Source organism: Telopea speciosissima, chromosome 7, assembly GCF_018873765.1.
Source record: "Telopea speciosissima isolate NSW1024214 ecotype Mountain lineage chromosome 7, Tspe_v1, whole genome shotgun sequence".
Taxonomy (NCBI): Eukaryota; Viridiplantae; Streptophyta; class Magnoliopsida; order Proteales; family Proteaceae; genus Telopea; species Telopea speciosissima.
In genome coordinates, this window is record NC_057922.1 from 48,566,204 (window position 1) to 48,591,659 (window position 25,456).

General features: G+C 39.9%; 1 protein-coding gene and 2 long non-coding RNA genes across 3 annotated transcripts; all 3 read right to left on the reverse strand.

Moving 5' to 3' along the window:
- Positions 1 to 2,992: 2,992 nt before the first annotated feature.
- Positions 2,993 to 3,727, reverse strand: LOC122668649. The gene has a single exon (XM_043865188.1). It carries the CDS (start codon positions 3,725 to 3,727, stop codon positions 2,993 to 2,995), a length of 735 nt encoding a protein of 244 aa, XP_043721123.1.
- An 11,995-nt stretch (positions 3,728 to 15,722) lies between these two features.
- On the reverse strand, positions 15,723 to 16,557 carry LOC122669106. The gene is made up of 2 exons (XR_006333965.1): positions 15,866 to 16,557; positions 15,723 to 15,804 (listed from the first exon to the last, which is right to left on the reverse strand). It is a non-coding gene; the product is annotated as an uncharacterized LOC122669106 (long non-coding RNA).
- A 3,114-nt stretch (positions 16,558 to 19,671) lies between these two features.
- LOC122669994 lies at positions 19,672 to 20,893 on the reverse strand. The gene is made up of 3 exons (XR_006334117.1): positions 20,852 to 20,893; positions 20,599 to 20,681; positions 19,672 to 19,706 (listed from the first exon to the last, which is right to left on the reverse strand). It is a non-coding gene; the product is annotated as an uncharacterized LOC122669994 (long non-coding RNA).
- Positions 20,894 to 25,456: the final 4,563 nt, after the last annotated feature.

A 25,456-nucleotide genomic window follows, 5' to 3' on the forward strand; every position in this document is an offset into this window, starting at 1 on the left:
GGGCATCTGCTGATGCGTTCAATGCTCGGGGTACCAAGTATATCTCGAAATGGCTGAATATGGTAATTAGGTCCTGCACTCTGCCCAGGTACTGTGCCATACGAGGTTCCTTCGTCTCATATTCTCCTTTGACTTGATTGACTATCAGCTGGGAGTCACTGTGCATGGTAATATTTCTCACCATCAAACTTTGTGCTAATTTCAGTCCGGCAATCAAGGCCTCATACTCTGCTCCATTGTTGGTTGTCTGGAACTCAAACCTTAGCGCATATTGTACTATGAACCCTCCCGGGCTTATCAATATCAATCCTGCCCCGTAACCATGGGCATTAGAAGAGCCGTCCACAAATAGCATCCACTGCTCCGTCTCTTCATCGTGCTCCTCCTTTGGCGGAGCTTCTTCTTTGGGTAGTATGCATTTGACCACAAAATCTGCTAGGACTTGAGCTTTAATGGCTGTTCGGAGCTTATACTGGATGTCAAACTCTCCCAATTCTACCGACCATGCTACTAACCTTCCTGAATGATCAGGCTTGGCTAGTATCTTCTTCAGTGGCTGGTTGGTGACTACTTCAATAGTATAGGCTTGGAAGTAGGGTCTTAACTTTCGGGCAGCCGTTACTAACGTGTAAGCATATTTCTCCACAGTGTTATACCTGATTTTTGCATCTAGGAGCACTTTGCTGATGTAGTAGATCGGTCTCTGGACCCTTCCATCTCCCCTTACCAATACGACGCTTACTACTACCGTTGTAATGGCCATATAGAGCTGCAACATGTCTCCCGGTTCAGGTTTTGTCAGGAGGGGTGGTTGCGCCAAGTACCTTTTTAATTCCGTGAACGCAGCCTGACATTCCTCCATCCACTCGAAGGTGAGCTTGGCTCCTTTAGATTCTCTCTCTCGTGCTCGGTTCTTCAAAGTTTTGAAGAAAGGTAAACAACGATATCCTGAGGTCGAGATAAATCTTCCCAATGCAACTATTCTTCCGGTGAGTTCTTGGAGCTCCTTAACTCTCCCGGGCAGGCGCATCTCAAGTATAGCATTTATCTTTGCAGGATTTGCTTCTATTCCTCTTATTGAGACCATAAAACCAAGGAATTTTCCTGAGGTGACGCCAAAGGCATATTTGGCTGGATTCAACTTCATCTTACTTTTTCTCAGGACTTGGAACGCCTCATCCAGATCTCTAATATGGTCATCTGCCTTTAGACTTTTTACCAACATATCATCCACATAGACCTCCATGTTTCACCCTATCTGGTGCTTGAAAATTTGATTCACCAAACACTGGTAAGAAGCTCCAACGTTCTTCAACCCAAAGGGCATACAGGTATAGCAGTATGTATCTCTCCCTGCAATGAAGGAAGTCTTCAAGATATCTGGTTCATACATTAATCTGAGTAGGCGTCCATGAAACTCAACATCTCATGTCTTGCCATAGCGTCTATTAGTAAATCAATGTGAGGTAAAGGGTAATAGTCCTTAGGGCAAGCTTTATTTAAATCAGTAAAATCAATACACATTCTCCACTTCCCATTAGGTTTGGGGACCATTACAACATTAGACAACCATTCTGGGTATATGGCCTCTTCGATAAAACCAGCTTCCAACAGCTTCGTCACCTTCTCGATCACTTTTTCTTGCCTCTTCGAGGCAAAAGTTCTTTTCTTCTGGAATACTGGCTTGCCAGTGGAATATACGCTGAGCTTATGCTCAGCTAGCTCACGGTCTACCCCCGACATGTCTGTTGTAGACCACGCAAATACATCTGCATTTGCCCTCAAAAAGTTTATGAGGGCACTTCGTTTCTCTCCACTTAACCCCGCGCCTATCTGCACAGAGCATTTTGCATCTCCTTCAACGAGCTCTACAGGGCCCAGGTCTTCCGCAGGTTCATTCCTTTCTTGCTCGCCGACATCTTGGTTGTCATCCAGGTTGATCAGTAGTGTTTGCGGCTCCTTCCCTTTAGCATGCAAGTATCCTTCATAGCATCTGCGGGTGGCTATCTGACTCCCCCTACATTCTCCTATCCCATGGTCAGTTGGGAATTTCATCATTAGGTGTGGGGTAGAGACAACCGCCTGTACTGCGTTGAGTCTTGGCCAGCTCAATATTCCATTATGCGTGGAATTCACTTTCACCTCCAAAAAGTTCATCTTCATTATGGCGAGCTTGGGCTCCGTTTCCATCGTTATGAGCAGCTCAATGGATCCTTCAACCTTAATGGAGCCCCATTGAATCCATATAAAGGGGATTCCACTCTTTTTAGCATCTCAGGTTTAAGGAGCATCTTCTCGAAGGCATCATAATACAAGATGTCAGTTGAGCTCCCATTGTCTACAAGGATCCTTCCCACCATACAGTTGGCGATGATCATCTTGATCACCAATGTATCATCATGAGGAACTTGGATGTTAGCTAAATCTTCATCAGAAAAGGTTATGGGCTGATCCGTCCTCCTTTTATCTGATACCTCGGTTTGGAGCACATTCCGAGCATGATGTTTTCGAGAGTTAGAAGTTTCTCCCCCCATGCTCGGTCCTCCAAATATGGTGGTTATCTCTCTTAAGGGTGCATTCTCAGCGTGTGGCTTACCTCGAGGGGGTTCTTCCTTATCGGCCTTGGATGGCGTTCTCTATCTTCCCTTTGGCTCCCGAGCTCGATACTCTGGTCTTCTGTCGCTTGCTTCCTTTTTGATGAACCTTCCTAAGCGTCCCCTTTGAATAAGGGCCTCAATCTCAACCTTCAGTTGTCGGCATTCTTCAGTGTCATGGCCATGGTCCTGGGGAAACCGGCAGTATTTATTCTTATTACGTTCATGTGCGGGTTTTACCATCTTGGTAGGCCAGCTCAGGGTCACCTGGTCTTTTATTTCATTTAAGATATGAGCTCGGGTGTGGGTAAGGACTGTATAGTTTGGTTCTGACTCTAGATTTGGGGTTCTGGGAACCCAGGCCTTTCTTTCGTCTTTCTTTGGCTGTCTTTGTCATCTCAGCTGCGCTTCGAACCAGCTTCCCGAACTGACTCGTCCTTCTTTTCTTGGGCTTTCTTCTCGGGTTTGTCTTCCTTCTCTGTTGCAAGAACTTTGGCTAAATTGATATATTTCTCACAGCGTGAGAATAACTCATACATATCCCCTGGTTCATCCATGATCAAGGACTTTTTTAACTCAACGTCGCGAATGCAGCTACGTAATGCCTGGAATTTCACCATCTGGTCCAGGTTACGTACTTCCAAGGCTTCTTTATTGAATCTTGTCAGAAAGCCTCTGATTGACTCATCAGGGTGCTGCTTTATGGCTAGCAGATTGGCAGCTGTCTTCTTGTGAACTCTGCTGCTCATGAAGTGGGCCAAGAAGGCCCTCCCTAGGTCAGTAAAATTGGAAAGAGAGCGCGGGGGAAGTCGTGAAAACCATTGTCGTGCCGCCCCCTTCAGAGTGGATGGAAAAGCCCTACACATGATTGCGTCAGAGGCGCCCTGAAAGAACAGTAAGGACTTGAAGGCTTCCAAGTGGTCCTCTAGATCTGTGGTGCCTGCATATTGTTCTATGGTCGGCATCTTGAACCCTTTTGGAAGAGGTTCGAATCGCACCTCATCGGTGAATGCCAGATCCGTAGTGAAGTGAAAGTTATGATCAGGGGCTTGATTCTTTCCCTGTATGACTTCTTGGATCTGATCTTGGAGTTCCAAGACCTTTTCGTTCAGGGCTTGTTCAACCTTGGTCATCTGTGAATCTTGATTCTTGGCGTTCCGCAGTGCCTCCTTATTTCTCCGCCGAGTGTTGTTTGCATTGCTATGGTTTTCACTGTGGCCCAGAGATGGAGATCTTTCGCCGCTCTGTGGAGGAGGTGGGGGGTATGGGGATCCCCTGTAAGAGGTCACGCTACATCTCCATCATCTGCTCCATCTTATCTTCCCAACGGGTCTGCATTGCGTTGAACTGTTCCACTATCACATACCGTGGTGGATCTCCCAGTAATCTGGAATGAGACCCCTCCTGGCGCGGTAATCCATTATCCTCCAGGATAGGATCTTTGACCCCCTGACGCGAGCCGACGGGAGGAGGAAAGATTTCCCCCTGTATAGTAGGAGGGGGCGCTGGAGGAGGGATCGCCACTGCTATCGCAGCGGCGGTGGCACCTCTGGTAGCCCTAGATCGATTTCTGGTGTTGGTCATGGTGGGATCTTCGCAGGTCTCGTGTTTCGTTCCCACAGACGGCGCCAAACTGTTGTGCGAAGAAATTTGCTAGAGAGATATCCTCCAAGAACACAGTATCAGATTAATTCAGAACCAGAAGAAATTGGGCAAACCAGAGTTGATACTGCGAAGCAGTTGAATAGCTTTTTTGATTATTGAACTCCCCCTTACATGAGTGCCGAGACTCCTTATTTATAATGCTTGGGGTGGGCATCCAGAACTAGCTTACCCCTTTCGGTATTTCCTTTGATGGGAGTATGGATTTGGGAAACCCCCACTCTAACTACTCTCCTCCTGAAATCTGGGGATTTCAGGATTCTTGGAACATGGGGGACTCCCTCTTGGTTACACAACTGCCTTAGTGGGCCCGCCTCCTTAACCGTCATAAGCATGGTTTTCTTGGAGCATACCTTTGAACTGGCCTTGCTTGCGGTCCAAGGTAGGCCACCTATAAGGTTGAGATTGGTGCTCAGAACATGGTGTATCATGTTCTATAGTCTCAATCCTATCGATTTCCTGTTCTCGTTTTTTAATGTCCGTCCCATAAAGACTTCAATAATGGCGATCTCAAATGAGAAAAGAGGTATAGAGTGAAAGCCGGTCTTCTGATGAATCTACACACAAACGTCGGGGTAGGACTAGACTCTAGAGACGGTGAAGTTGTAGGCTTTGATTCCTTTACTAGGGTTCCATTTTATCTCTCCTCTATTTTCGGTTTTTTTTTTCATTTTGAGAAGATGATGCTTTGCTTCATCCCTAATGGGGCTAAAAAAGTAATATCACTTCATTCCAAATGGGGTAAATAAGGAATGAGGTGTTATTAAGGGTATTATGGGTATTTAGATTAAAATTAGGTGATGACATCATCGCTTAACTGTTCTAATCTAACTGTAGGGGTATGGTTGTAAGATTTTTTCAAAATATAGGGGGAGGTTTTTGAAATAGATGAATTTTTAGGGGTGGTAGACGTAATAGATTCAAACAACAGAGGTGGTAAACAAAAATTTGCCAAAAAAGAAAAAAAGAAAAACCAAAGCTCTAGCATCAGAGTCCAAAGGGCATGCGGTGGTCAATGTCTCCCTACGGCCCATGCTAATTATGGCTCGACAATCCCCTTCCTCCAATCCTAATTTGCTTTTCCATTTGTCACTCAACCGCTCTCTCTGGGTGTGGGTGTTTAGGGATGATCCCCAACCTCCCTTAAAGACCCTAATTTCCATGTGCGCATCCCAAGATTACCAAACAAAAATATCTAATAACAAAATCAAATAGATTTGCTAATCTAAAGAGCCTCAAGCGTTACCCCTCCTCTAGATAATGGTTCTTCCTCAAACGAGCACACAGGAAAAATCGTTCTTGATCAATTCGCTTGTGTACACTGAAAGATTTTCAAGTAAATCACCAATCTTCCTAGGGATTTCAAATCCATAATCTTCAAAATCAGGGTTTCATCAAACCCAAAATCTCAAGACCCTGGAGTGGGAACCACGAGACCAAGATAAGAGAGAAAGAGAGAAAGAGAGTTCAGCCAAGGGGGAGGGGAGCTGGCCAGAGTCGTGCCTGGGCTCTACTCCCCCTTGCGTGACCTTTTTATAGTGGGCTACAATGTTGCCCCCATTCATTGTGATTCTCTCTTTCTCTCTCCTATTGCTAACCTGAATTCTAATTAACTTTTTCCTAGTGTGCATCAAATAAGGAAAGAGCAGAATCTAAAAGGGAAACTGAATAATTATTTTATTTTATTTCAATGGACTATATAAAATTGCACCTGTAGTTGGAAAATCAGGTTTTGACTCTAGCGAGTTACTTGAGTCGAGTAAAAAAATTGTAAAACCTGATCATGAGTCGTGTAGACTCGGTTAGTGTTAAAAAATACCAGACTTGGTCCGAGTTATTACAGACTCAACATTTATGCTCGAGTCACACAAAACTTAGTGAGTCCAGTCAAAACTCTCTCTCTATCAACAAACATTTCGTTTGTTTCCGAAACAAAGGTTGGCTTTTTTGCGTAGGTAAATGTATAGTTCATTATTCATAAATAATAAATATTATTAATAAGCTAAATACATATATTAATGCACTTCCCTTTCTCTAAGCAAAAGACCAAAGGACTTGCCCCACGGTGGACTGGATTATATGTTCATGTGTTTTCTCCAAAAATGTTTATATTAATGTATTTATTTACATTTAATAATGAATACTAATAATGATGCTTTGACTCTTTTTGAGAATGAATTATTTAATGTTTCTCAATTAATTTCTAATTTGGAAAAGCCCAAAGGTCATGCCCATTCTCGGTATTATGCATATTAGTTATTAAATGTATTTAAAAATAAAAAAAACATGACTCGTCTTGACCAGGTTTTACTCGTCAGACTAGTCGAGTCAAAAAACCTGGTTTTCCAACTATGATTTGCACCATATGCATTAAATAAAATAAATCAATTATTTTATTAGCAAACAATTCCCAGTTAAAATTACACAATAACACTTTATAATGTACCAACCTTGCACTAATTAACATCATTATTATGGAATCTAGAGCATGTATGTAAATACTGTTGAACCCCTTTCCATAGTATATGTCTATATCAAAGTGTCTATGTACATGATCGGATCCACAAAAACCAATTAAACAATTTAATCAAAACATACATATAATTATCATTTTATGTGAAAATAAACTTTACAAACCATTTCTAAAATGGTACAAGACCCTGATTCTCATCCGACCATCCACAGACAACCTCTTTCTTGATGTTCCTCAATCAGGCAGTGGAAAGCATATTGAGCGACTCTTTGCTCCCACCCAAATATTCACACGTGCCCAGCACATCGGCTTTAATCCATAGGACCTCGATCATTGATTTACCAAAGTTCACGTTCATATCTTGTAGTGATAAGACCCTCTTAGGTACTGGGTCTTGGTGACATATGTTTATCCCAAACCTACAACTAGCAGTTATATATGAGAGATAATGTGTGCTTGTCTTCGTACCTGACATCAAGTCATCAACATGTCTAGGTGTAACCAATGCGACAACCACATGATAAGGGTGCCCAACCCAAACCCTAGTCGTGACTTCAATTTAAAGTATAGACTTAAGAATATATAAAACTGAAAATGTTTAGATCGCGTATGATAATATTAAACCAAAATAAATAAACGATTCAATTTATAGTAAATCGGGTTTGTTTTTAGGTACAGTTCGATTCTTACTAAACAGTTTCACATTTGAAATTGAAACTGTATTGATAAGATTCCTTGTTTTAAAACTAAAAACTATACCAATTCTTCTTCGATTTAGTTCGGTATGATTTTAAACGATCAATCTCAATTTCAGTATTCGGTTTCGATTCCAAACTAACGCCCTTAACTAGTTACATATCTTTATTGAGCTTCAATATAACTAATAGAGCACAATATGATCAATACAGACCTTTAAATGATTAGCAAAACAAATGCTTTATATTCCTTTATTTCAGATACCAATAAAAGCACTACATGATGAAGACATATTAGGGACTGACAACGAAGCTAGCTAGGGACCCTTAAGTAGCCCACAAACCAAGTATTATTTGAACATAAAACGTAGCGCTAAGCAGTAGTGGTCACACAATTGCAACCTTCAGCACAGTTAATGAATACTGATTTGCCAGCACCCAGTTGGGCAGGCTCTGTCATATAGATCTTGCATGTGAATCCGTCATCGCATTTGCAGAACATCTTGCCTCCTACGCCACTTGAGGTAGTGACACCGACATTGGCCACATTCCCACAACTGCAACCTTCACCACATTCAAGGTATACTTTGCCAGCATCTGGGCCCTTGGTGTTGGTGATGACACACTTCCATCCTTCCTCACACTTGCAAAACACCTTCCCTTCTCCGTCCATTTTGGATTTAGTCCTATAATGTATAAAAACAAGGGCAAAAAATTTTATGGATGGTCCTAATCTCTATAGAGAAGCATAAATGGGTAATGTGGCAATTCTGACAATTGGATATCTAGAGTGATCTGCATTGATTCCTTGTCAAATTTCATACTTAAATTTAATCATAAATCCTTTCATTTATTGTCATGCACCTTGTAGGTAGTCTAAGCATTATTATGCACCCTCTTAGTAGTCTTGGATTTTTGAAAGTTTAATTTTGTCACTCAACGTCTTAACCAACTCCAATATTGAATTAAAACATGATATATGAGTGCCCCCACCGTCCCTCCAAAAAAAAAAAACAAAAATCTTAAGGAAAGGTATCCGTACACAGGAGACTCTCCCATCGACTCTATCAAATAGGGGGCAAGGGAGTTTATGTCATTTCAAATGGACATTTATGTCAATCTGACCGCATTTGATGTTGGGTGCATGCACATGCATGGTTGTACATGAAAACTTTTGCCAAATCTTAATTTAAAAAAGGGGTTACGTCCAACAAAGATGGAGGTTTGTCTTTAGTCGACCACTTTTAACATCTGAATATATATAGATGGGAAGTTACTAGGATATAAAATTTTGTGACTTATCTCAATCACATGGGCTAACCATTTATGGAGATTTCATTCCCATTTTTTCAACTGTTTCTATTTTTTTTACCAAAACTGAGTTTTGCATGTAATTTTGAAGTTTCGTGGAGAAATTAAATCAGAAGGGAAGACCTTGGCGCAACGGTAAGGTTGCTCCTTGCAACCTAATGGTCATAAGTTTGAGTTGGGAAGCAATCTCTCCTTGAAGCGGGGGTAAGGTTGCAATGATCCCACAATGACGTGAGCCTCGTGTACTAGGCATGCCCTTTATGCATAAATCAAAATAGACTAAAAATCAGCCATAGCCAAATGACAACTAGAAAAACATGTTTGCAAAATTCAAAAACTAACTATTTCTACCATGTGGTAAAAATTGCTAACAATTAATGCTAAAAACCAAACATTTTCCCACCATGTGGATTCCACTCTTTATTATATTTAATAATTATATTTTCAAATACAAGTTTCAATTTTTAAATCAAAGGGATTTTATTTAAAAGTATAATAATAAACTTTATCAACTATATTTTGTTATGTTTAGGAATTAATTATACAATCATGTATGTAGAAAGTTTCTTTCACCCTCAGTAAAGGAAATCAGTCGTCGAATATGTCGGCCCCCTTATTGTACAAATTCATTCGTTCTTTAGAAATCTGATTCAACAAAGATTAAAGTAGGGAATTCCTTCACCCGTGGTGAAGGGAAACTCGATCCATCATGTATTGTATCTTTTGGATCGAGTTTCCTTTCACCCACAGTGAAGAGAGAACATCTCACCTTTGGATTGGTTTGGGAAAAGATGATTTAAACTTCATAAAATAGGAGGGAGAAGTTAATAATAAAACTCACCTGCCCAAGAGTCCAACCATAAAGTCACATGATGGTGGATGAAGAGATTCTCTCTCCATCCTGGGCAACAAAAAACTTTTTCCCTAGTATTGATTTGATTTCATTTCACTTCATTTCCTTTTATTTCTCAAACAGCCAACTAAAACCAGCTAAAACTTAAAGAAGAAAAAGACACAAAAACAACCCACTTAGACCTGGTGATGCATGCATGATTACATGGAGTGGGAGAATCATACCTTACTTTGCTGAATTTGCTTCCTATTGTGCTTCTTCCTCGGCTGTTATTGCTCTCTTTGCAAGTCCTCCAAGCTTGGCTATGTATATATAAGTAGTGGAGGCTGCAAAAGCAATTGATGAACACATCACTATCTATTACCAAAAAACAGATCACTATCTAAGTGTGGCATGCAACATTATAACAAGAGACGGGATAGTATGAAGCATGTAATTCTATTGTCCGTATTCTTCCTATTTATTATTATAATAGGTAAGAGTTCTGTGTGGGGGAGTGTGATCCTTGTGCGTACATGGTGGCATCAACATGATGGTTATAACCACATTTCGTGGGAGTTGGGCTCATGTGAGCATATGAGAACAACTCACATAATCCACCCCATGTGGGTCCCACTGGGTGGATTCCATCTGAACGGATGGGAGCCGTTCTCATATGCTTACGTATGTGAACGTGAACCTGACTCATTTCATGAGGCAGGGTGATCATTTCGCCTCCTCTGTGTCTAGGCTTAGGGCACACACTCCTCCTACAGGGAACTTTCCCCCTATTACAATAAAGTCCTGTTTGTTTGACGGATAAAAATGAAAAAGGAAAAAAGGGGTGGGAAACTTGTACTTGTTTCCCACAAACTACCACAAATGTGAATGTTTGGTTAGATGGGGTGGGAAAGTTCTAGACAAACTCATTAAATGCATTTATTGTTGTGGTGAGATGACACCCCTGTTTTTCCCATTCCATTCATTTGGAAGGACTTTGGCACTATTTATGGAAAAGTTACTTTTGAGTGTATCTCTCTCCTCTTCCTATTTTCTATCTTTCCCATAGAATCCCACCCCATGTCCATTTCCTCTCTCTCCTATTAAATCCCACTCCACTACAAAATGCTTATTCCATTATTTTCTTTCCTTCCTTCTTAGCCCAACCCACAACATATGGGACCCACCCTCACAAGTTTCCCACCCCTTTTTATCCGTCAAACAAACGGGGCCAAAGGAAGTTCAAAGAGGGAAGACCATAATTAAACAAAAATCCTATGAACCCTTAATTTGGAAAATTTTAAAATGAACCAAGAGAAACTGGATTGGACAAGCTGGTTTAATGGGTTAAGCGAGATTGGCCTAGAAAATGATTACTAGTTTTCTGGTTAGATCCCTGGTTTTAGTGGAATTCCCTGTGATTCAACCAAAAATCTGAACTGGATATCTAAGCAGGTTGAAATCTGGTTGGTTTTTATATCTATGACTAAAATGGAAGTGATCACACCAACTCAGGTGTTATATTAGAGCGAGGTCCCAACTCTCAACCATGCAGTGTGCCAATGTGCCCCCATAATACCAATACATTGCATCAGTAAGCTCCACGCTGTTGAATTGGAATGCTACCTAATCCAAAACCAACCTCTCAAACCATGGTATTATACCATAAATGGCCAACCAATGACAACTAGACATGTGACATCAATAAAAATACCCAGCTGGGGATATTTGAGGGGTCCCACCCACACGAAAATTATCCCCAAAGTTCAACAATTGGTCAGCAGGATGAGAGGCAACTGACCAACTTGATGGGTAAACTATCCTAGTCACAATAAATCTCCACACCTTGGAACATCAACACCCACTAAGGCTATCCAATAAAGGCCTAGGCATATCATCGCCCACTTAAGTATAGTTATCCAGCGAAAGAAGTCATATCCCACGTCACGACAATATTAATGAGCATTTAAAGATGCTCACCAAATAAGGCTCCCAGGCATGGAGGAGACCTTATCAGATAGGGACTCTCCAAAACCTGATAAACAGGAACACTTCATCACCTCTTGACAACTAGGAGGGCCCTATCATTGTCAAATCAGGATCTTCTCGTTAATTACCACATCAATCACCTTGATCCAACCCTATAAATTGGAAGGTAATACCCCATGCAAGGGGATCACACTCTTGAATCTCCTATTGTTTGATCTGTTTTCTAGATAAACTTAACTTAGGCATCGGAGAGTCCTTCACCAGTACCCCACCAGCAGTCATCTCCTTTGTCTGTTTGTCTCTTTGTGCAGGTTCCACCTTTGGAGAGCTCACCAGAGATTTCTTGACGCAACACACGGAATCGGGAATTGAATCAATTCCTATCAATTTTGATCTGAATCAGATTGAAATCGGACTAAAGAACTCTAGAAATGGCCATTAGATCTGAAAATCCATCTATTCTAAGGTTTTTTGACATGAATCGGTCGCATTGGATCGATCAAAATCAAATTCAATCATGGTCGATTTCAATCCGAACCACCAATTCACCGATCCGATTCTCGATTTTTGAAACTGTGCTATGAGAAATGGGAGTGGGGTTGTTGAATGTCTACATTTTGAAGGATTTTTCAAATTTTATCTCCAGTGACAACTTCTCAAACAGTAAACATACGTTGGTCAATTGATAGAGGACCCCACACTCATTTCATTGGTTAGGTTTCAATTTAAAAGAGATTGTAAAATATTGTTTAATGTAACCTCAAAATGAAAAGATCATAGGTCTGACTTGTAGAGATATTGACATATTGTCAATTTGTCACCAACCAAATCGAATGAGTGAAATGGCAAAACTACCCATACACATGGTTTACAGGTCGTCATAGGTCATATACTTCAAGCACATTTTTCTAAAAATGCATTCTAGAATCTTAAACAAAGCCATAAAGTTGGAAAATGAGAGTCTGGGGCTTGTTAAGCCAAGAAATTAATGAGTTGCTAATCGTAGAATATTATTCCCGCCAGAGTTGAGCCTAACTAAAATGGTTCAAACAATTCCCCTGGAAGGAAATCAACTAAAGGTAAGAGATTTGATGTGGATTTTTTCCCATTCATCTATCATAAATGGATCGAAAGGGGGTATTTTCATTCCTTTTCCACCATTTCCATTGCAGTATTTTCGGGGCCACAACCACAACAATTCGGAATAGAAAATCTAAATGAAAGAAAGACTTAACTGTTGGAATAAAGGTATCCATTGTTATTTGATTTGATACTGTTGGAATATGTAATCCAGAATACCGTGGGGGATATTCTGGTCCTTTTGGGGTTAGTTTATTTATTATGTTATTAGGTACAGTCGGCAACATGGATTTTAGTCCCACATCGTCTAGTTTAGTCTATTTGTAATTTTCCCTCTATTATAAATAGAGGGGCTTATCTATCAATTAATTAATTTAAGTATTTTACAATTTCCATCTTTTCTTCTCTCTAGAGTTACTGGTTACAGGTCCTAGGTTTTCTACACGGTATCAAAGCTAGGCAACTATTGACTCATTCTCTCCAAGATTGCCGATTTTAGAGTCGTTCCAAGTTTCTCCGATTTATGGAGAAACCCTAGTTCATAAAAGAAGGAGAACTAGGGTTTCGTATAAGTTTCGTTGAAGATTGATGTATGTTAATCATACCGGATCATTAAATCTTTGCTCTCGGCTGTTCTCATTTATCTTTGATCATGACTTCTGCTTCTCTACTGGTTGCATGATACCCCGATGCGGTCGCTATCTTGTGATACCCCTTATTACGAGTTACGGTTCCTGTTATAATCACTTGGCGAACACCTTTTTATCCTTGTTCTTGGTTGCAAATCCTTTATTTTCGTATGTAGTTAGTTACGCTTGTTGCAATTGATTATTTACCTCTCTCGATCAATTGAGTCGCTAAGTTCGCTATCAATTTTTTGAACAAGGTCCGTCATCGATGTTTAATCTCTGAAGTTTATTTGATATCTATTCTTGTTTGGCGGTACCATTAGGTCTCGAGAAGAAGATCTACGACACACCATATTGCTACTTTCCTCCTTCTCCGAGAAGCACTGCTGGTTCTATTTGTGTTATGATACGGTGGCTGGTCGTTCTTTAGGTTTCGCCTCTTGGTCGAAGGTTTTCCCTTTTGTATCGTGAGGAAGAAGAAATCTTCTTCACTGTTCTCGTTCATTGGTTGTTACAGGTTTCGGATCTCCTTGATACGTTGAAGTCGATGAGGGTATTGGGTTCCGTCTCAAATCTGATCTCTGCCGCTCCTTCTTTCTCTGGTTTCTCATTGCAAGGTTGAAGACGTTCTTTCTTTTTCTATCTTGCTAGTTTCGTGCTTTGCCTTTTAAATTCATATCTTATTATTATTCCTCTATTACCCCTCGTTTCTCTCTTTATTCCACTTAGCCTATATTTTACAGCCCTTCCAAGTATGTCCCCCATCTATAAATCTAATTCCCTACATGACCAATTACTGTCTTATTTACCAAGAGCCCCTTGCAAAATTCTGGTTATTTACGGAACTGCCATTAATTTAATACATTCCCCTATTTGACTACCCAATTGACCCTTGAAAATTCTGATTTATTACCAGTTTGCCCTTTGGCTTGGTTTGTATTTAAAAGTGGATTTCCACCAAATTACAGCCATGCCATCCTTTTTTTCCAACACCTTTCCCTTTCAATATTTGTAATTCCCTACATATCTCATACCTTTGATATTTACCCATACCACCTTTGGAAAATTCTGGAATATTATGTTTTTGCCCTATCTCTTACATCATCTCTATTATGTCCACGTGTACTACACGTGAGGGGGGGATTATGTACAATACACCTGCAGACATTGCAGAACGCAGAACTTGCAGGAAAATTGGTGCAAAACATAGAAGATTAGTTTTCTCCACCATTGCCATTGGGTTTCCTTCATTATTGGGTTGAGTCTGCCGTAAGGGGGAGATTGAAGTATTGAAGAGTATTGAAGATATTTGGTTGTTGCCTATTTGAAGACTTTCAATTGGGTTGATACAGTATTTTTTCCGCTGCTTGATTAAGTTTGTTTTCGCTGCTTGCTGCTCTAGTTATTTCACTTCAAGATTCTATGTCACTATGACAATCTGAGATTCATCACTGGATAACTATTGAAGATCGTTGAAAGCTGCCTTTTTTGGAAGACATTCCAATCCCAGTTTGCTAATCATGTCTGTCCAAGTTTTGAAAATCTATTTTTTCAAGTTCTTGAAGGTTTATTTGGGAGCTGCATTCATATGTCAAACTGGATTCTGTTGCAACTTAGTTTTTTTTTCCCATTTTGTTCAAGTTGGGCATTAGTACCTTGTATGTGCCAACTTGAGGGGGAGTGTTAGCATTATTTGGAGTTCTTTTTTCTTTAGTTCAAGCTGGATCTTCTTTCTTTACTTATTTGTATAATCCAGCTTGAGGGGGAGTGTTGGAATATGTAATCCAGAATACCGTGGGGGGTATTCTGGTCCTTTTGGGGTTAGTTTATTTATTATGTTATTAGGTACAGTCGGCAACATGGGTTTTAGTCCCACATCGCCTAGTTTAGTCTATTTGTAATTTCCCCTCTATTATAAATAGAGGGGCTTACCTATCAATTAATTAATTCAAGTATTTTACAATTTCCATCTTTTCTTATTTCTAGAGTTACTGGTTACAGGTCCTAGGTTTTCTACAGATACATTGCAGTCCGTAACGTGAAGTGAATTGGGTTAAAGTGCGGCAATGTTAGTGACCATCTTCCTTCCACAACACAACACTCCTCTTAGTATGTTTGATAGGGTTACATATGATGCCAACATTCCCTTAGTACTTTGCCTATAGACCACCAACCCTATCAACTCCATTGCTAGAAGAGAACATGGTCTTCTTGATAGCCACTCTTTCAGCCAATTCTTGGTTTCTAGGGGAGAAGCTTGTTGAGGTTTAGATATGAAGCCAAGGCCATTGCATGAATGGACAATCTTTGCACCTCAAGACCCACCAGAGTTCAAGTTCAAATATGAAAAGGTCTGATATGTTTTCATCTCATATTCCATTCAAAACACTTTTTAGGGGGTTCTCTTCTGCAGTTGTTGACAACATAACCCAAATATTCACTTAATACAAGTAGCCATTGCTGGAAAAATTTACCAGAGTATATCATTAAATTGGAAAATACAATGTGTCATTTGAGTAAGTAGATTGTTAGCTGTTAACTCTATAACCTAAAGTCATAAAATCATCTTTCTCTCTCTCTCTCTCTCTCTCTCCATATACAATAACTTTTACCTGAAGGAAGTACAACTGTTATAACCTTGACATCACACACTTTTTAATCATGCTATGATAAATGAGAAATTGCCGGACAGAAGATCTGGATGCTTAATAGGAGGTGTAACTGTGAATAATTTTTATCAGGACAGCCCCTCAGACCCTGCCAAAGATGACTTCAGCCACTACTGCACTCTCAAAACTCATGCAACCATCATCTACTGAGTTCTTAGTACTTTTGACATTTTATGCTGTTTTGATAATATTTCAGCAATGAGGTGGCGTCCAAACAGATGTGAATTCTTGAGGATTAGATTTCTCGATGTCGAGTCCACAACATACCCTTGACCCATCATCCATTGCAGCAACTTCAATAGCGTTTCCTTCTTTTCAGGTTGCTCCATATAACGTGATATAGCTATAGAAAACACTTCCTGAAATAATAGACAAAATTATTCAAGTTTAACTCAAACTAAGAGATAGCCACAGGAATGTTCGATAGACAGTATTGGATTTTTACAAGCTAATTCAACATGAGAGAGATTTGCATAAAATATGATAGTATACTGTGAAGTTGAATGAATTCAACAAGTTGAGTTGACAGCAAGGAAGTTTAGAATCCAAGAAACAAGGTAATGGAAAGCAAGAGTAAGCACTTCACACAATACTGTGATGAACCAAAATAATTAATCCCTGGAAAATTAGGTGTCCACTAACAAAAAAGGGCGTACCCAATGCATGAGGTTCCTGCCACTGCAGGGTCTGGGGAGGGTCATAATGCATGCAGCCTTTCCTCCGTTTTGCGGGGAGGCTGTTTCCCGATTCGAACCTGCAACCAAGTCGCAACGGAGCAACTTTACCGTTGTCCTCTAACACCTGGATATATTTATTCACAGCAAATTCGTTGACCAATGAGAATGAAATAAAGAATAGTCCAATGTCTTTACAATCACCCTTGAGGATATGGGCAAAGATGATTGTTGTGTGTTGACATACATTGTTGTGACCCTTAACAACTTGAGCTTTTGGGATAAGTCGTTATAACATGGTATCAGAGTCGAGAGCTGGAGTTTTTGATCCTGGTAAGTGCGAGGGGTTTGTATTATGTGTTGTTATGCCCCCACACACTATATCCCCTTAGTGTCACGTGCAGTCGTGCAGAGCAGATTGTATAATATATATACAAGCCTAAACAAATCACTCAAAACCCACTCACCGAACTCGGGTGTCACCTGGCGTGGTTGACATGAATCTCACCGGTGCATCTTCTATCCATCGAGTTAGGTAGCCTAAGAATGCAAGGGCAAACGTCAAAAGATGTATAGAGGGGTCCTATGTTATGCCCCCAAAGTTAAAATTGAGTGTCAACTAAGACAGTACGGACGGACTCACGGATGGAAGTAACAGGGTGAGTCCATTCCTGACTCCATTCAAGTGAAAGGGTCAAAACACGAGGGACACATCCATAGACAGAACCTCCACCTGGATCCATTCCTGCATCTGTTCGAAGCGTGAGACATACTCGAGAGTGAATGAAACCACGGACGGAACCTTTTTATGAATCCGTCCCTACATCCGTTCGATCCTTGAGACATTCCCGAGAGGGAACGGAACCACGACGGAGGAAACAAGAGTAAATCTGTTCCTACATCTGTTCGAATAAGTCACTGGGATACACTAAACGGATCGACAGACGAAACCACGACGGTGACCCTGTTCGTGCATCCGTCAGAGTTCTTTCTGAGATTTCTTAGGGTTTTCCCCTCCAGCTTGGAACCTGGAGTCCACATGGCACTCAGGGTCATGGAGGGGTGTCCTAGGTCTCCCTAGAGTCACTAGAACCTAGGCTTACCTCATGGATCCAAGATCACATAAGGGCTTGGCTCCATTTGATCCAAGGGTAGGGTTTGGTGGTTTAAAACCAAGGAATCAGCAACAATGGCTGCAAAGTGGTTGATAGGAGCCTACATTAGGGATTGGTCTTCACTATTAAAACCCCGTTTAAGGGCTAAGCCTCACCTTGAGTCCCCCAAATGGAACCCTAGGTTAGCTCAAACTCAAGGAATCTACTTCAAATCAAGAATGTAAATGGAGAAAAGGGAGGTACCAAGAGATAGAGCATACCTTGGTGAGTGGAGCTCCAATCCCAGCCCTAGCCAGCCTTGAAGATCTACCATCTTCTTCCTCCCTGCCTTTTTCTTCCTTTCTTCAAGCCTTGATCGGACAACAGGAGGAGGGAAGGTAGGGCAGCCAAACCCCTTTGGCATGCCTTCCATCTTCTTCCTTTCCCCTCCCATTCCTCTTCCTACCTCTTCTTCTTCTTCTTCCTTGTCTCTTCTCCTCCATGGTTTGGCTTGGAGGGGGAGAGATGGGAGAATATGGGGCTAAGTTCTATCTTTTAAGGACCAAAAGAGGCCTTAGGGCTTGTTTGCCTAAGTGTCTCTCAGACCTAAGGATGGTCTTTTGGGTTTAATGAACCTTAGGGCTTGTTTGGCCAAGGTCACCACCTAATTAGTTTATTTAGTTAGGACATGTTTAGGACATGTTTGGGTCTGCCCTAGGTCTTATAAAAGACACATTAACTCTAGGGCTTGTTTGGTTCAGGCTAAGTAGAAAAATGCATTATTTATTTAAACTAAGTCTTGTAGGCCCACCTTCATGGCCCAACTAACCAATTGATGGTAAGGGTGGGAGTCCATCTTGTCCGAAGGTCTAGTTATGGTGTCTGGGACATGTGGACGTGGGTCCCATATGAAAATACTTCAAAAGGGAAAGAAATAGTACGGACAGAACCAGTCTGGTGAGTCCTTTCGTGACTCTGTTGCTGCTGTCAGGGTCCAAACCTCAAGGAAAGTTGTGGGGCTTTGACCCGTACTTTCAGGAGTTAGAGGGGGGGGCACGTATAATGGAGATTTAAAGTCCAAAGTCACAAGTGTTGACTAATGCCATCGTGGCATTACCCGTTGGTAAAAGTCTAATTTAACCCGGAGTATTAGGATATATTTCGGGTGCGGGTGTAATACTTAAATCATGATCATGATTAGTAACTATTTATTTAAGTTGAGTGGTTGTGAGTGCCAGGGCTTCATCCAGAATGTCTTCTCTATGTACTCTTGAGATGTTCATAAATGAAGGCTAGTCTGGTGTCTGGGACACTGGGACGTGGGTCCCACACGAAAATACTTCAAAAGAGAAAGAAATAGTACGGACGGATCCATGAACGGAACCAGTTTGGTGAGTTCGTTCGTGACTCCGTTGTTGCTGTCAAGATCCAAACCTCAAGGAAAGTTGCGAGGCTTTGACCTGTACTTTCAGGACTTTGAGGGGGGGCACATATAATGGAAATTTAAAGTCCAAGGTCACAGGTGTTGACTAATGCCATCGTGGCATTACCCGTTGGTAAAAGTCTAATTTAACCCGGGGTATTAAGATATATTTCGGGTGCGGGTGTAACACTTTAAATCATGATCATGATCATGATCAGTAACTATATATTTAAGTTGAGTGGTTGTGAATGCCAAGGCTTCATCCAGAATGTCTTCTCCATGTACTCTTGAGATGTTCATAAATGAAGGCCCCCAAGGTGGTCAGTCGTGGTTGAATTATGGCACACCGAGTATTGCAGTTTTGCACTACAAAAATAAACTTCTAGTCCTTCTCATCAATATAAGGCTTGTGAAAGTGGCTCTTCCTACCAGATGGCATAAGACCATAGTCCCGGAACTTAAATCGGACGTTTAATGACCTGAGGAGCACATGGATTTTGCTGAAGATCTCCTTTGACTTCAACTTTTGGTGCACCTTGAATGGAGTTTTTCACCACTGTAGAGGCCTTCTTGATAATCTCCTGGACAGCACAGCCAATTAACTTAATCTCAATCAAATGTTAATGTACAGAGTATAGGTAACAAGACTTAACTGGATGATGCTAGCATGTACTAGCACTAATCGACAACAATATTTCCACAAGTTTGCAATCTGAAAAAAAAAAAAAAAAAAAAAAAAAAAAAAACTAGAAATAAAAGCCATAAAGAATCCATATATGACTTTTAATCTAGATGAATTTTTAAGGCCTCAAAAATTTTAGGGCCACCACAGTCCAAAAGTTGGGATCCTACCCTAGAACAACTGTTCAAATTTCCTTCCTTGCTGATATTATTCCCATTACTGTGAATGTAGTGTGGAATAACAATGGACATGACAAGATTTTCCAACAAGGACGTGGCTTATTCATGATCTCAACCTGCCAAGTCTCTTTTCATACTCTTGTAGATGGAATCAGGATTTTGTGGTGGCACTAGATAAAAGGATGCAGAAAGAAACATTAGATTAGGGAAAAGGAAATTAGAACAATAGAAGTTGCCCATACACTTTTGTCAAATGAAGTTATCCCCACTCCGACAATGTTTTTTTTTGGGTCTCTCCCACATTCAGAGCCTGGACGGCATATATTTCATCAATAGCATCATACCAAAGGGCTACATCTTATAAAAATCATAACAAAGCTTGCAATAAGCAGAAAACCATGATAAATTGCTTTCTTGGTGGATCATACTTGAGTTTATATATGCAACTGATCTCTTAAAGGGACATCAAATTCTTACAAGTCTCTAGACATCCAAACCATCACAGCCAAATGCCAAGTCCCATCTTCCTCACAGAACACCAAACAGGGACCTTCAAGAAAACAAAAATAAACATAAGATGTTACATATGATGATACTTGCTGAGATTCTCACCTTCTCATACAAAGCTTTTGATTCATTATACTGCTTCTTCAGCTCTTGGTTGTGGGGTTCCAGACTCAGCGCAAACTCAGAATCTGTAATTGGATATTCATATCCGATCATATAATTTTTTAATCATAGAAATTATTAGAGTTCTCCATGACATCAGCTAAGAAGCACAAGCAGTAAATATTATTTCAATGAACAAAACACATTCGATTTTAAAATTAGAAAAAAATATATTTATTTTCAGGCTTCGATATACCTTCCATGGATGCTTTAAGCTTCCCAAGTTCTTTCCGTGCTACTATTGAGGGCACGAAAATACAGTATTAATTTCCATCTAATTAATCGAAGTTCCAGTCATATCACTTTGCTAAGGTATACTCATAAAGGTTCAGTCAAAGTTTCTCCATACTAATGTACAACACACTCTACATGGCCAAATTTTGCGAAGAACTAACTCAACCCATGGTACTAATGGCGGTGAAACTGGTTGGATGGTTCTATACAATTTACCAAGCTATCTCCACTCCATTCTGAGTTACAACAGACAACTCCTTCCTGAGGTTTTGTCTGTACTGGATTAAACAGATGTCATCACATACTGATAAGCTGCAACAATGAAACCAGTAAAACACTCTTTGGAGAGCAAGGACACTCAAGCAGAAATAGAGGATTGTTGCAATGCTATGTGTATACATGAAGCGTAGACCTGCACAGTGCACAATACATCAAATACAACAATTAATTTGAATATCTACAATATATGTTTTCGGATGAGATGAAATTCAAGGTCTGACCTTTTGCATGTATTGCTAGATATAATTCTTTTTCTTTGTTGAGAAATAATAGGAACATTGAAGGATAAAGTATGTAAATAAGCATTAAAGAATTGATATTAAATATAAGATCTTTGGAATAATTCGGAAACCATCAAAGTCAGTAGTAACTTTTGACTCAAGGCATATAAAGTTTAACAGGGCTTCTGGCCTATCCAGCACCAGAAGGGGTGGAGTCTATATCTATCTGACTTCAGTCACTCTTAGAATCTTATTACTATTAAGAGTATTTTATGACATAGCTCTTAACACCCAAACAATAAGTAATCATCTTTTTCAAACTAGGAGAACTGAACTGCTAAAAATAACAGCAGATTTATCAAAATTAGTTGACTGAGCAGATTCAATATGATACTAATAAAAAAAAACCATTACTCATGAAAATTGATTAGACTTAATCTCTCATTGCTAAACCAAACGAAGGATGAAAAAGAAATAAAGAAAAACAAGAAACTAAACTTGTTCCTCCATCAGTAGGTTGGAGGAATGCGAGCAACCTTCTTTCCCTTTCCATTTGTAGATGGAGTAAGTGGTGTGAATGCCTTCCTTTTTGTTTTTTTTCCCATTTCTACGTCTCTTCTTTGAAGTTAAAGAGGTCCTCTTTATCATCAGTACCATGTGAATCTAGAAGACCAAGTTCTCTTGCCACATCAGCCCCGTATAGGTGATAGATTTCGTCACCTATGTATGAATGCTATGACTATGCATCATCTTCTCTCTCGGATATTTGGATCACCTCCAAGTAATTTATTGGTTTCCTGGATTTGTGGCTGCCAAATGTGTGATGTTTTCTTCGATCACCCACATGAGTCATCCACAACGAGAATCGGGTTGTTTTGAGAACCCAACACTGGTGGTTCAAGTGGCGGTGGTGATTGGGATGGCATATCCCGCTTAAACAGCTTGCAACAGTTCTTCTTTCTTTCATGTTTGTTCTTCATTTTTCGAGGGACTGAATGTGGAGGGTGAGATTTCTGCCTGAATGGTGCAAGATTGGTAATCGAATGCTTCATCCTATCTTTTTCAAAAATTCTATATCTTAGTTCGGTGAAAGAATGAAAGAGAGTACCATATCATGGTGATGAATCGACAATATATAGAATATTTTGCCTCCAATGTTGGCGCCAAGAGATAAATCTGAGAAATTACGTCTACCAAAAAATAATAAAATAACAAAATAGTTATTTAAAATTTCTGTATGGATCAACATGACTTATTTTAGAAAACAAACTGATATGCCAATATCAAAGACAAATGAATCCGAGTAGTTACTTCAACCCAAAAAAAAATAAAAAATGAAAGTTACTGAATTGCAATTCACCTATATCAATTTCTCTCTAAGACGCTATATAATCTCACTCAGTCTGAATCTTACTCAATCTCAATCTCTCTCTCTCTGTCTCTCTCTCTCTTCTTGCCTTTCAAGGAGATTGCACTCAAATAGTTACCTATCTAAGACGTTATATAATTTCAATCTGAATCTATCTCTCTTTTGCTCCTTGCCTTTTTGTGGAGATTGCACTCAATCTCTCTCTCTTGCTCCTTGGAGATGATCTCTTGGAATTGGTCTAGAGACTTTCCATTTGAATGAAGCCAATGTCGTGTCATTCTTATCTCTTGTAAATTGAACCCAAAGTGAGTAAAAACCATGGTTCTAAGTAGGGCACCGATTTTGCACGTTGTCGATCCTGGTATCGTATCGATGACATGGTACGGACAAGGGGTAAATCTATCAAAAAAATTATTTTTAAAGGAAGATTAGGGAAAAATTTGTCCAATATGGCCGATCCTTGTAGATACCGATACGATACCATAACAGTTTTTGAGTTAACCGATACCCGTTCCGATACCGTGCACTAAAACCATGGATGGGCCTAGAGGTGTCCATTGGTCGGGCCTAATGGGTTTGAAACCGTTTAATAAATGGTTCGTTTATAGTATCAAAATTCAGACCGTTTAACACTCTCAGATGTCAAATGTGCCAAAATCAAATAGAAACCGTTTACCGAAACAAAATCGAACCGTTTAATAATTGAATTAGTTATGGTTTCAAAATTGAGACCGCTTAATTAAATGGTTTAAACCGAACCGGACCGTAGAACACTCCTAGATGTACATAAATGTGCCAGAAGTAAACAAAAACCATTTAACGAAATTGAACCATTTAAATCGAAACCGTGAAAATGTTTAATAAATGGTTCAGTTATGTTTCAAAATTGAGGCCGTTCAATTAAACGGTTTAAAATGAACTGGACAGTTTAACACTCTTAGATGTACATAAATGTGCCAAAAGTAAATAGAAACTGTGTACCGAAACCAAACCGTTTAAACCGAAACCGCAAATCATTTAATTTGTCTACTTCGATTAAGGTTTCATTGAGACCGTTTAATTAACCGGTTTAACTGAAACAAGATCATTTAACACCCTTAATTTAGGATACAACATGGACACATTTCTATTCAATCAGTTTGGTTGATTTTCGCTCTATAATCGAGTTCAAAGTAATGGGGATAATCGGGATTTAAACAAGCTAATTGATGAATTGTGCTATAAATGGTTGGTTATCTGTTGGTCATGGTACATGAAAACATAGAATTGGACATCTTGGTTAAACTTGTGGAAATGTGAAAATTTGGTCAAATGATACTGATTTTGATTAAATTACAATTATTTTGTTATATTTTGGCTTATATTATCAAAAAATGTGTGTGGAAAACAATCTCTCTCTCTCTCGCCATTTATGACACACGCCGACGTGCTATAAGAATTTAAAAAAAAAAAAAAATTAGCTATAAGAAAATTCGATGAGTATTGATGGATTCGAACCACAATCTCTTGAGTAATCCCCAAGTGCTTTACCAGTTTGAACTAAAGACTCTCATACAAAAAAGGAAATGAGTTATAAGGCTACACCAAAATCACCAACCAAGGGTATTACAAGAGAAATACAATAGGCAAGCCCCAGTTCAAGTTGGCACTCGTGAATCTATAAGATGTTGCTGAATGAGTTCTCTTATCTCATAGGTCCAATGTTGAATGTGTCAATTTTGGATTTTGCAGTTTAAGTCCTTTTTGTGCCTATTAGTTTGTGCAATGAAAGAAGACCCCCCAATGTTGAATGTATTCGGATTTGATCTAACCCCACATATTTATGTACTACTCACTGTGATCTGATTTAGGGAAACCAAACCTTAGATCTACTATTCAATGGAGGATTTCCACTACTACTCCCTCTACAACTCTCTCCATCGATCACCTCACTCTACTGCTCGACTCTTCCCTTGCTGCTCACCCGAGCCTCAGTCCGCCAATCCCCTCACCCTGCTACATCCACCACGGCTCTTTGACACACTGGTGTTAAGGTGGTCCATTTGTTTTCTCAAACCTATATGTTTCTTACTGTAAATGTCTTTTTTTTTTCTTTCTAATATTTGTTGAACAGGGTAGGAAACAGGAAGCAGTGGATATTTTGAGGAAAATATATCCATGCATGAACTTGCTGGTATTGGATGTCAAGTAGCTCAGCAATTTGTGGGCATCAACACAGTCATGTACTACAGCCCAACTACAGTACAAATTGGTTGGGTTTGCTTCAAATATGACAGCCTGTGTGAAGGTGGACTTTTCCTATCCTAGTTGGATTGGTAAGTGTTCTTCACTTCTCTTCTTTTTCATTTTTTCTGTGAGTTGCTAGTGTTGGAACAAATCAGCCACTTAAGGCATCTCTTGCTCCAACCCAAACAAACAATCATCGCATCCTTGCCCAAGTTCACATGTCCCCTTAAATTGATCCATAGTCTTTGCCATAGAAATCCCGAACAACTCATCTTTTGCTGATTCTCTTTATTTAGTGTTTGAGCTTGCTGATTCTCTTTGTTAAGTGTTCTTTCTTGTCTTGTCTTTTTCTCTCTGTTCTTCCTTTGTTTTGTTCTAGTGGAGAACTATAAATAACGTCCAATGGGAGTTTGATTTGATTTGATGCAATATACAATGTGGCTTCAACCTTATTGTCAGCTTCTCCACTGTC

Coding starts and splice junctions, on each gene's coding strand:
- LOC122668649 (XM_043865188.1), bottom strand. CDS start 3,727: ATGACCAAGGTTGAACAAGCCCTGAACGAAAAGGTCTTGGAACTCCAA.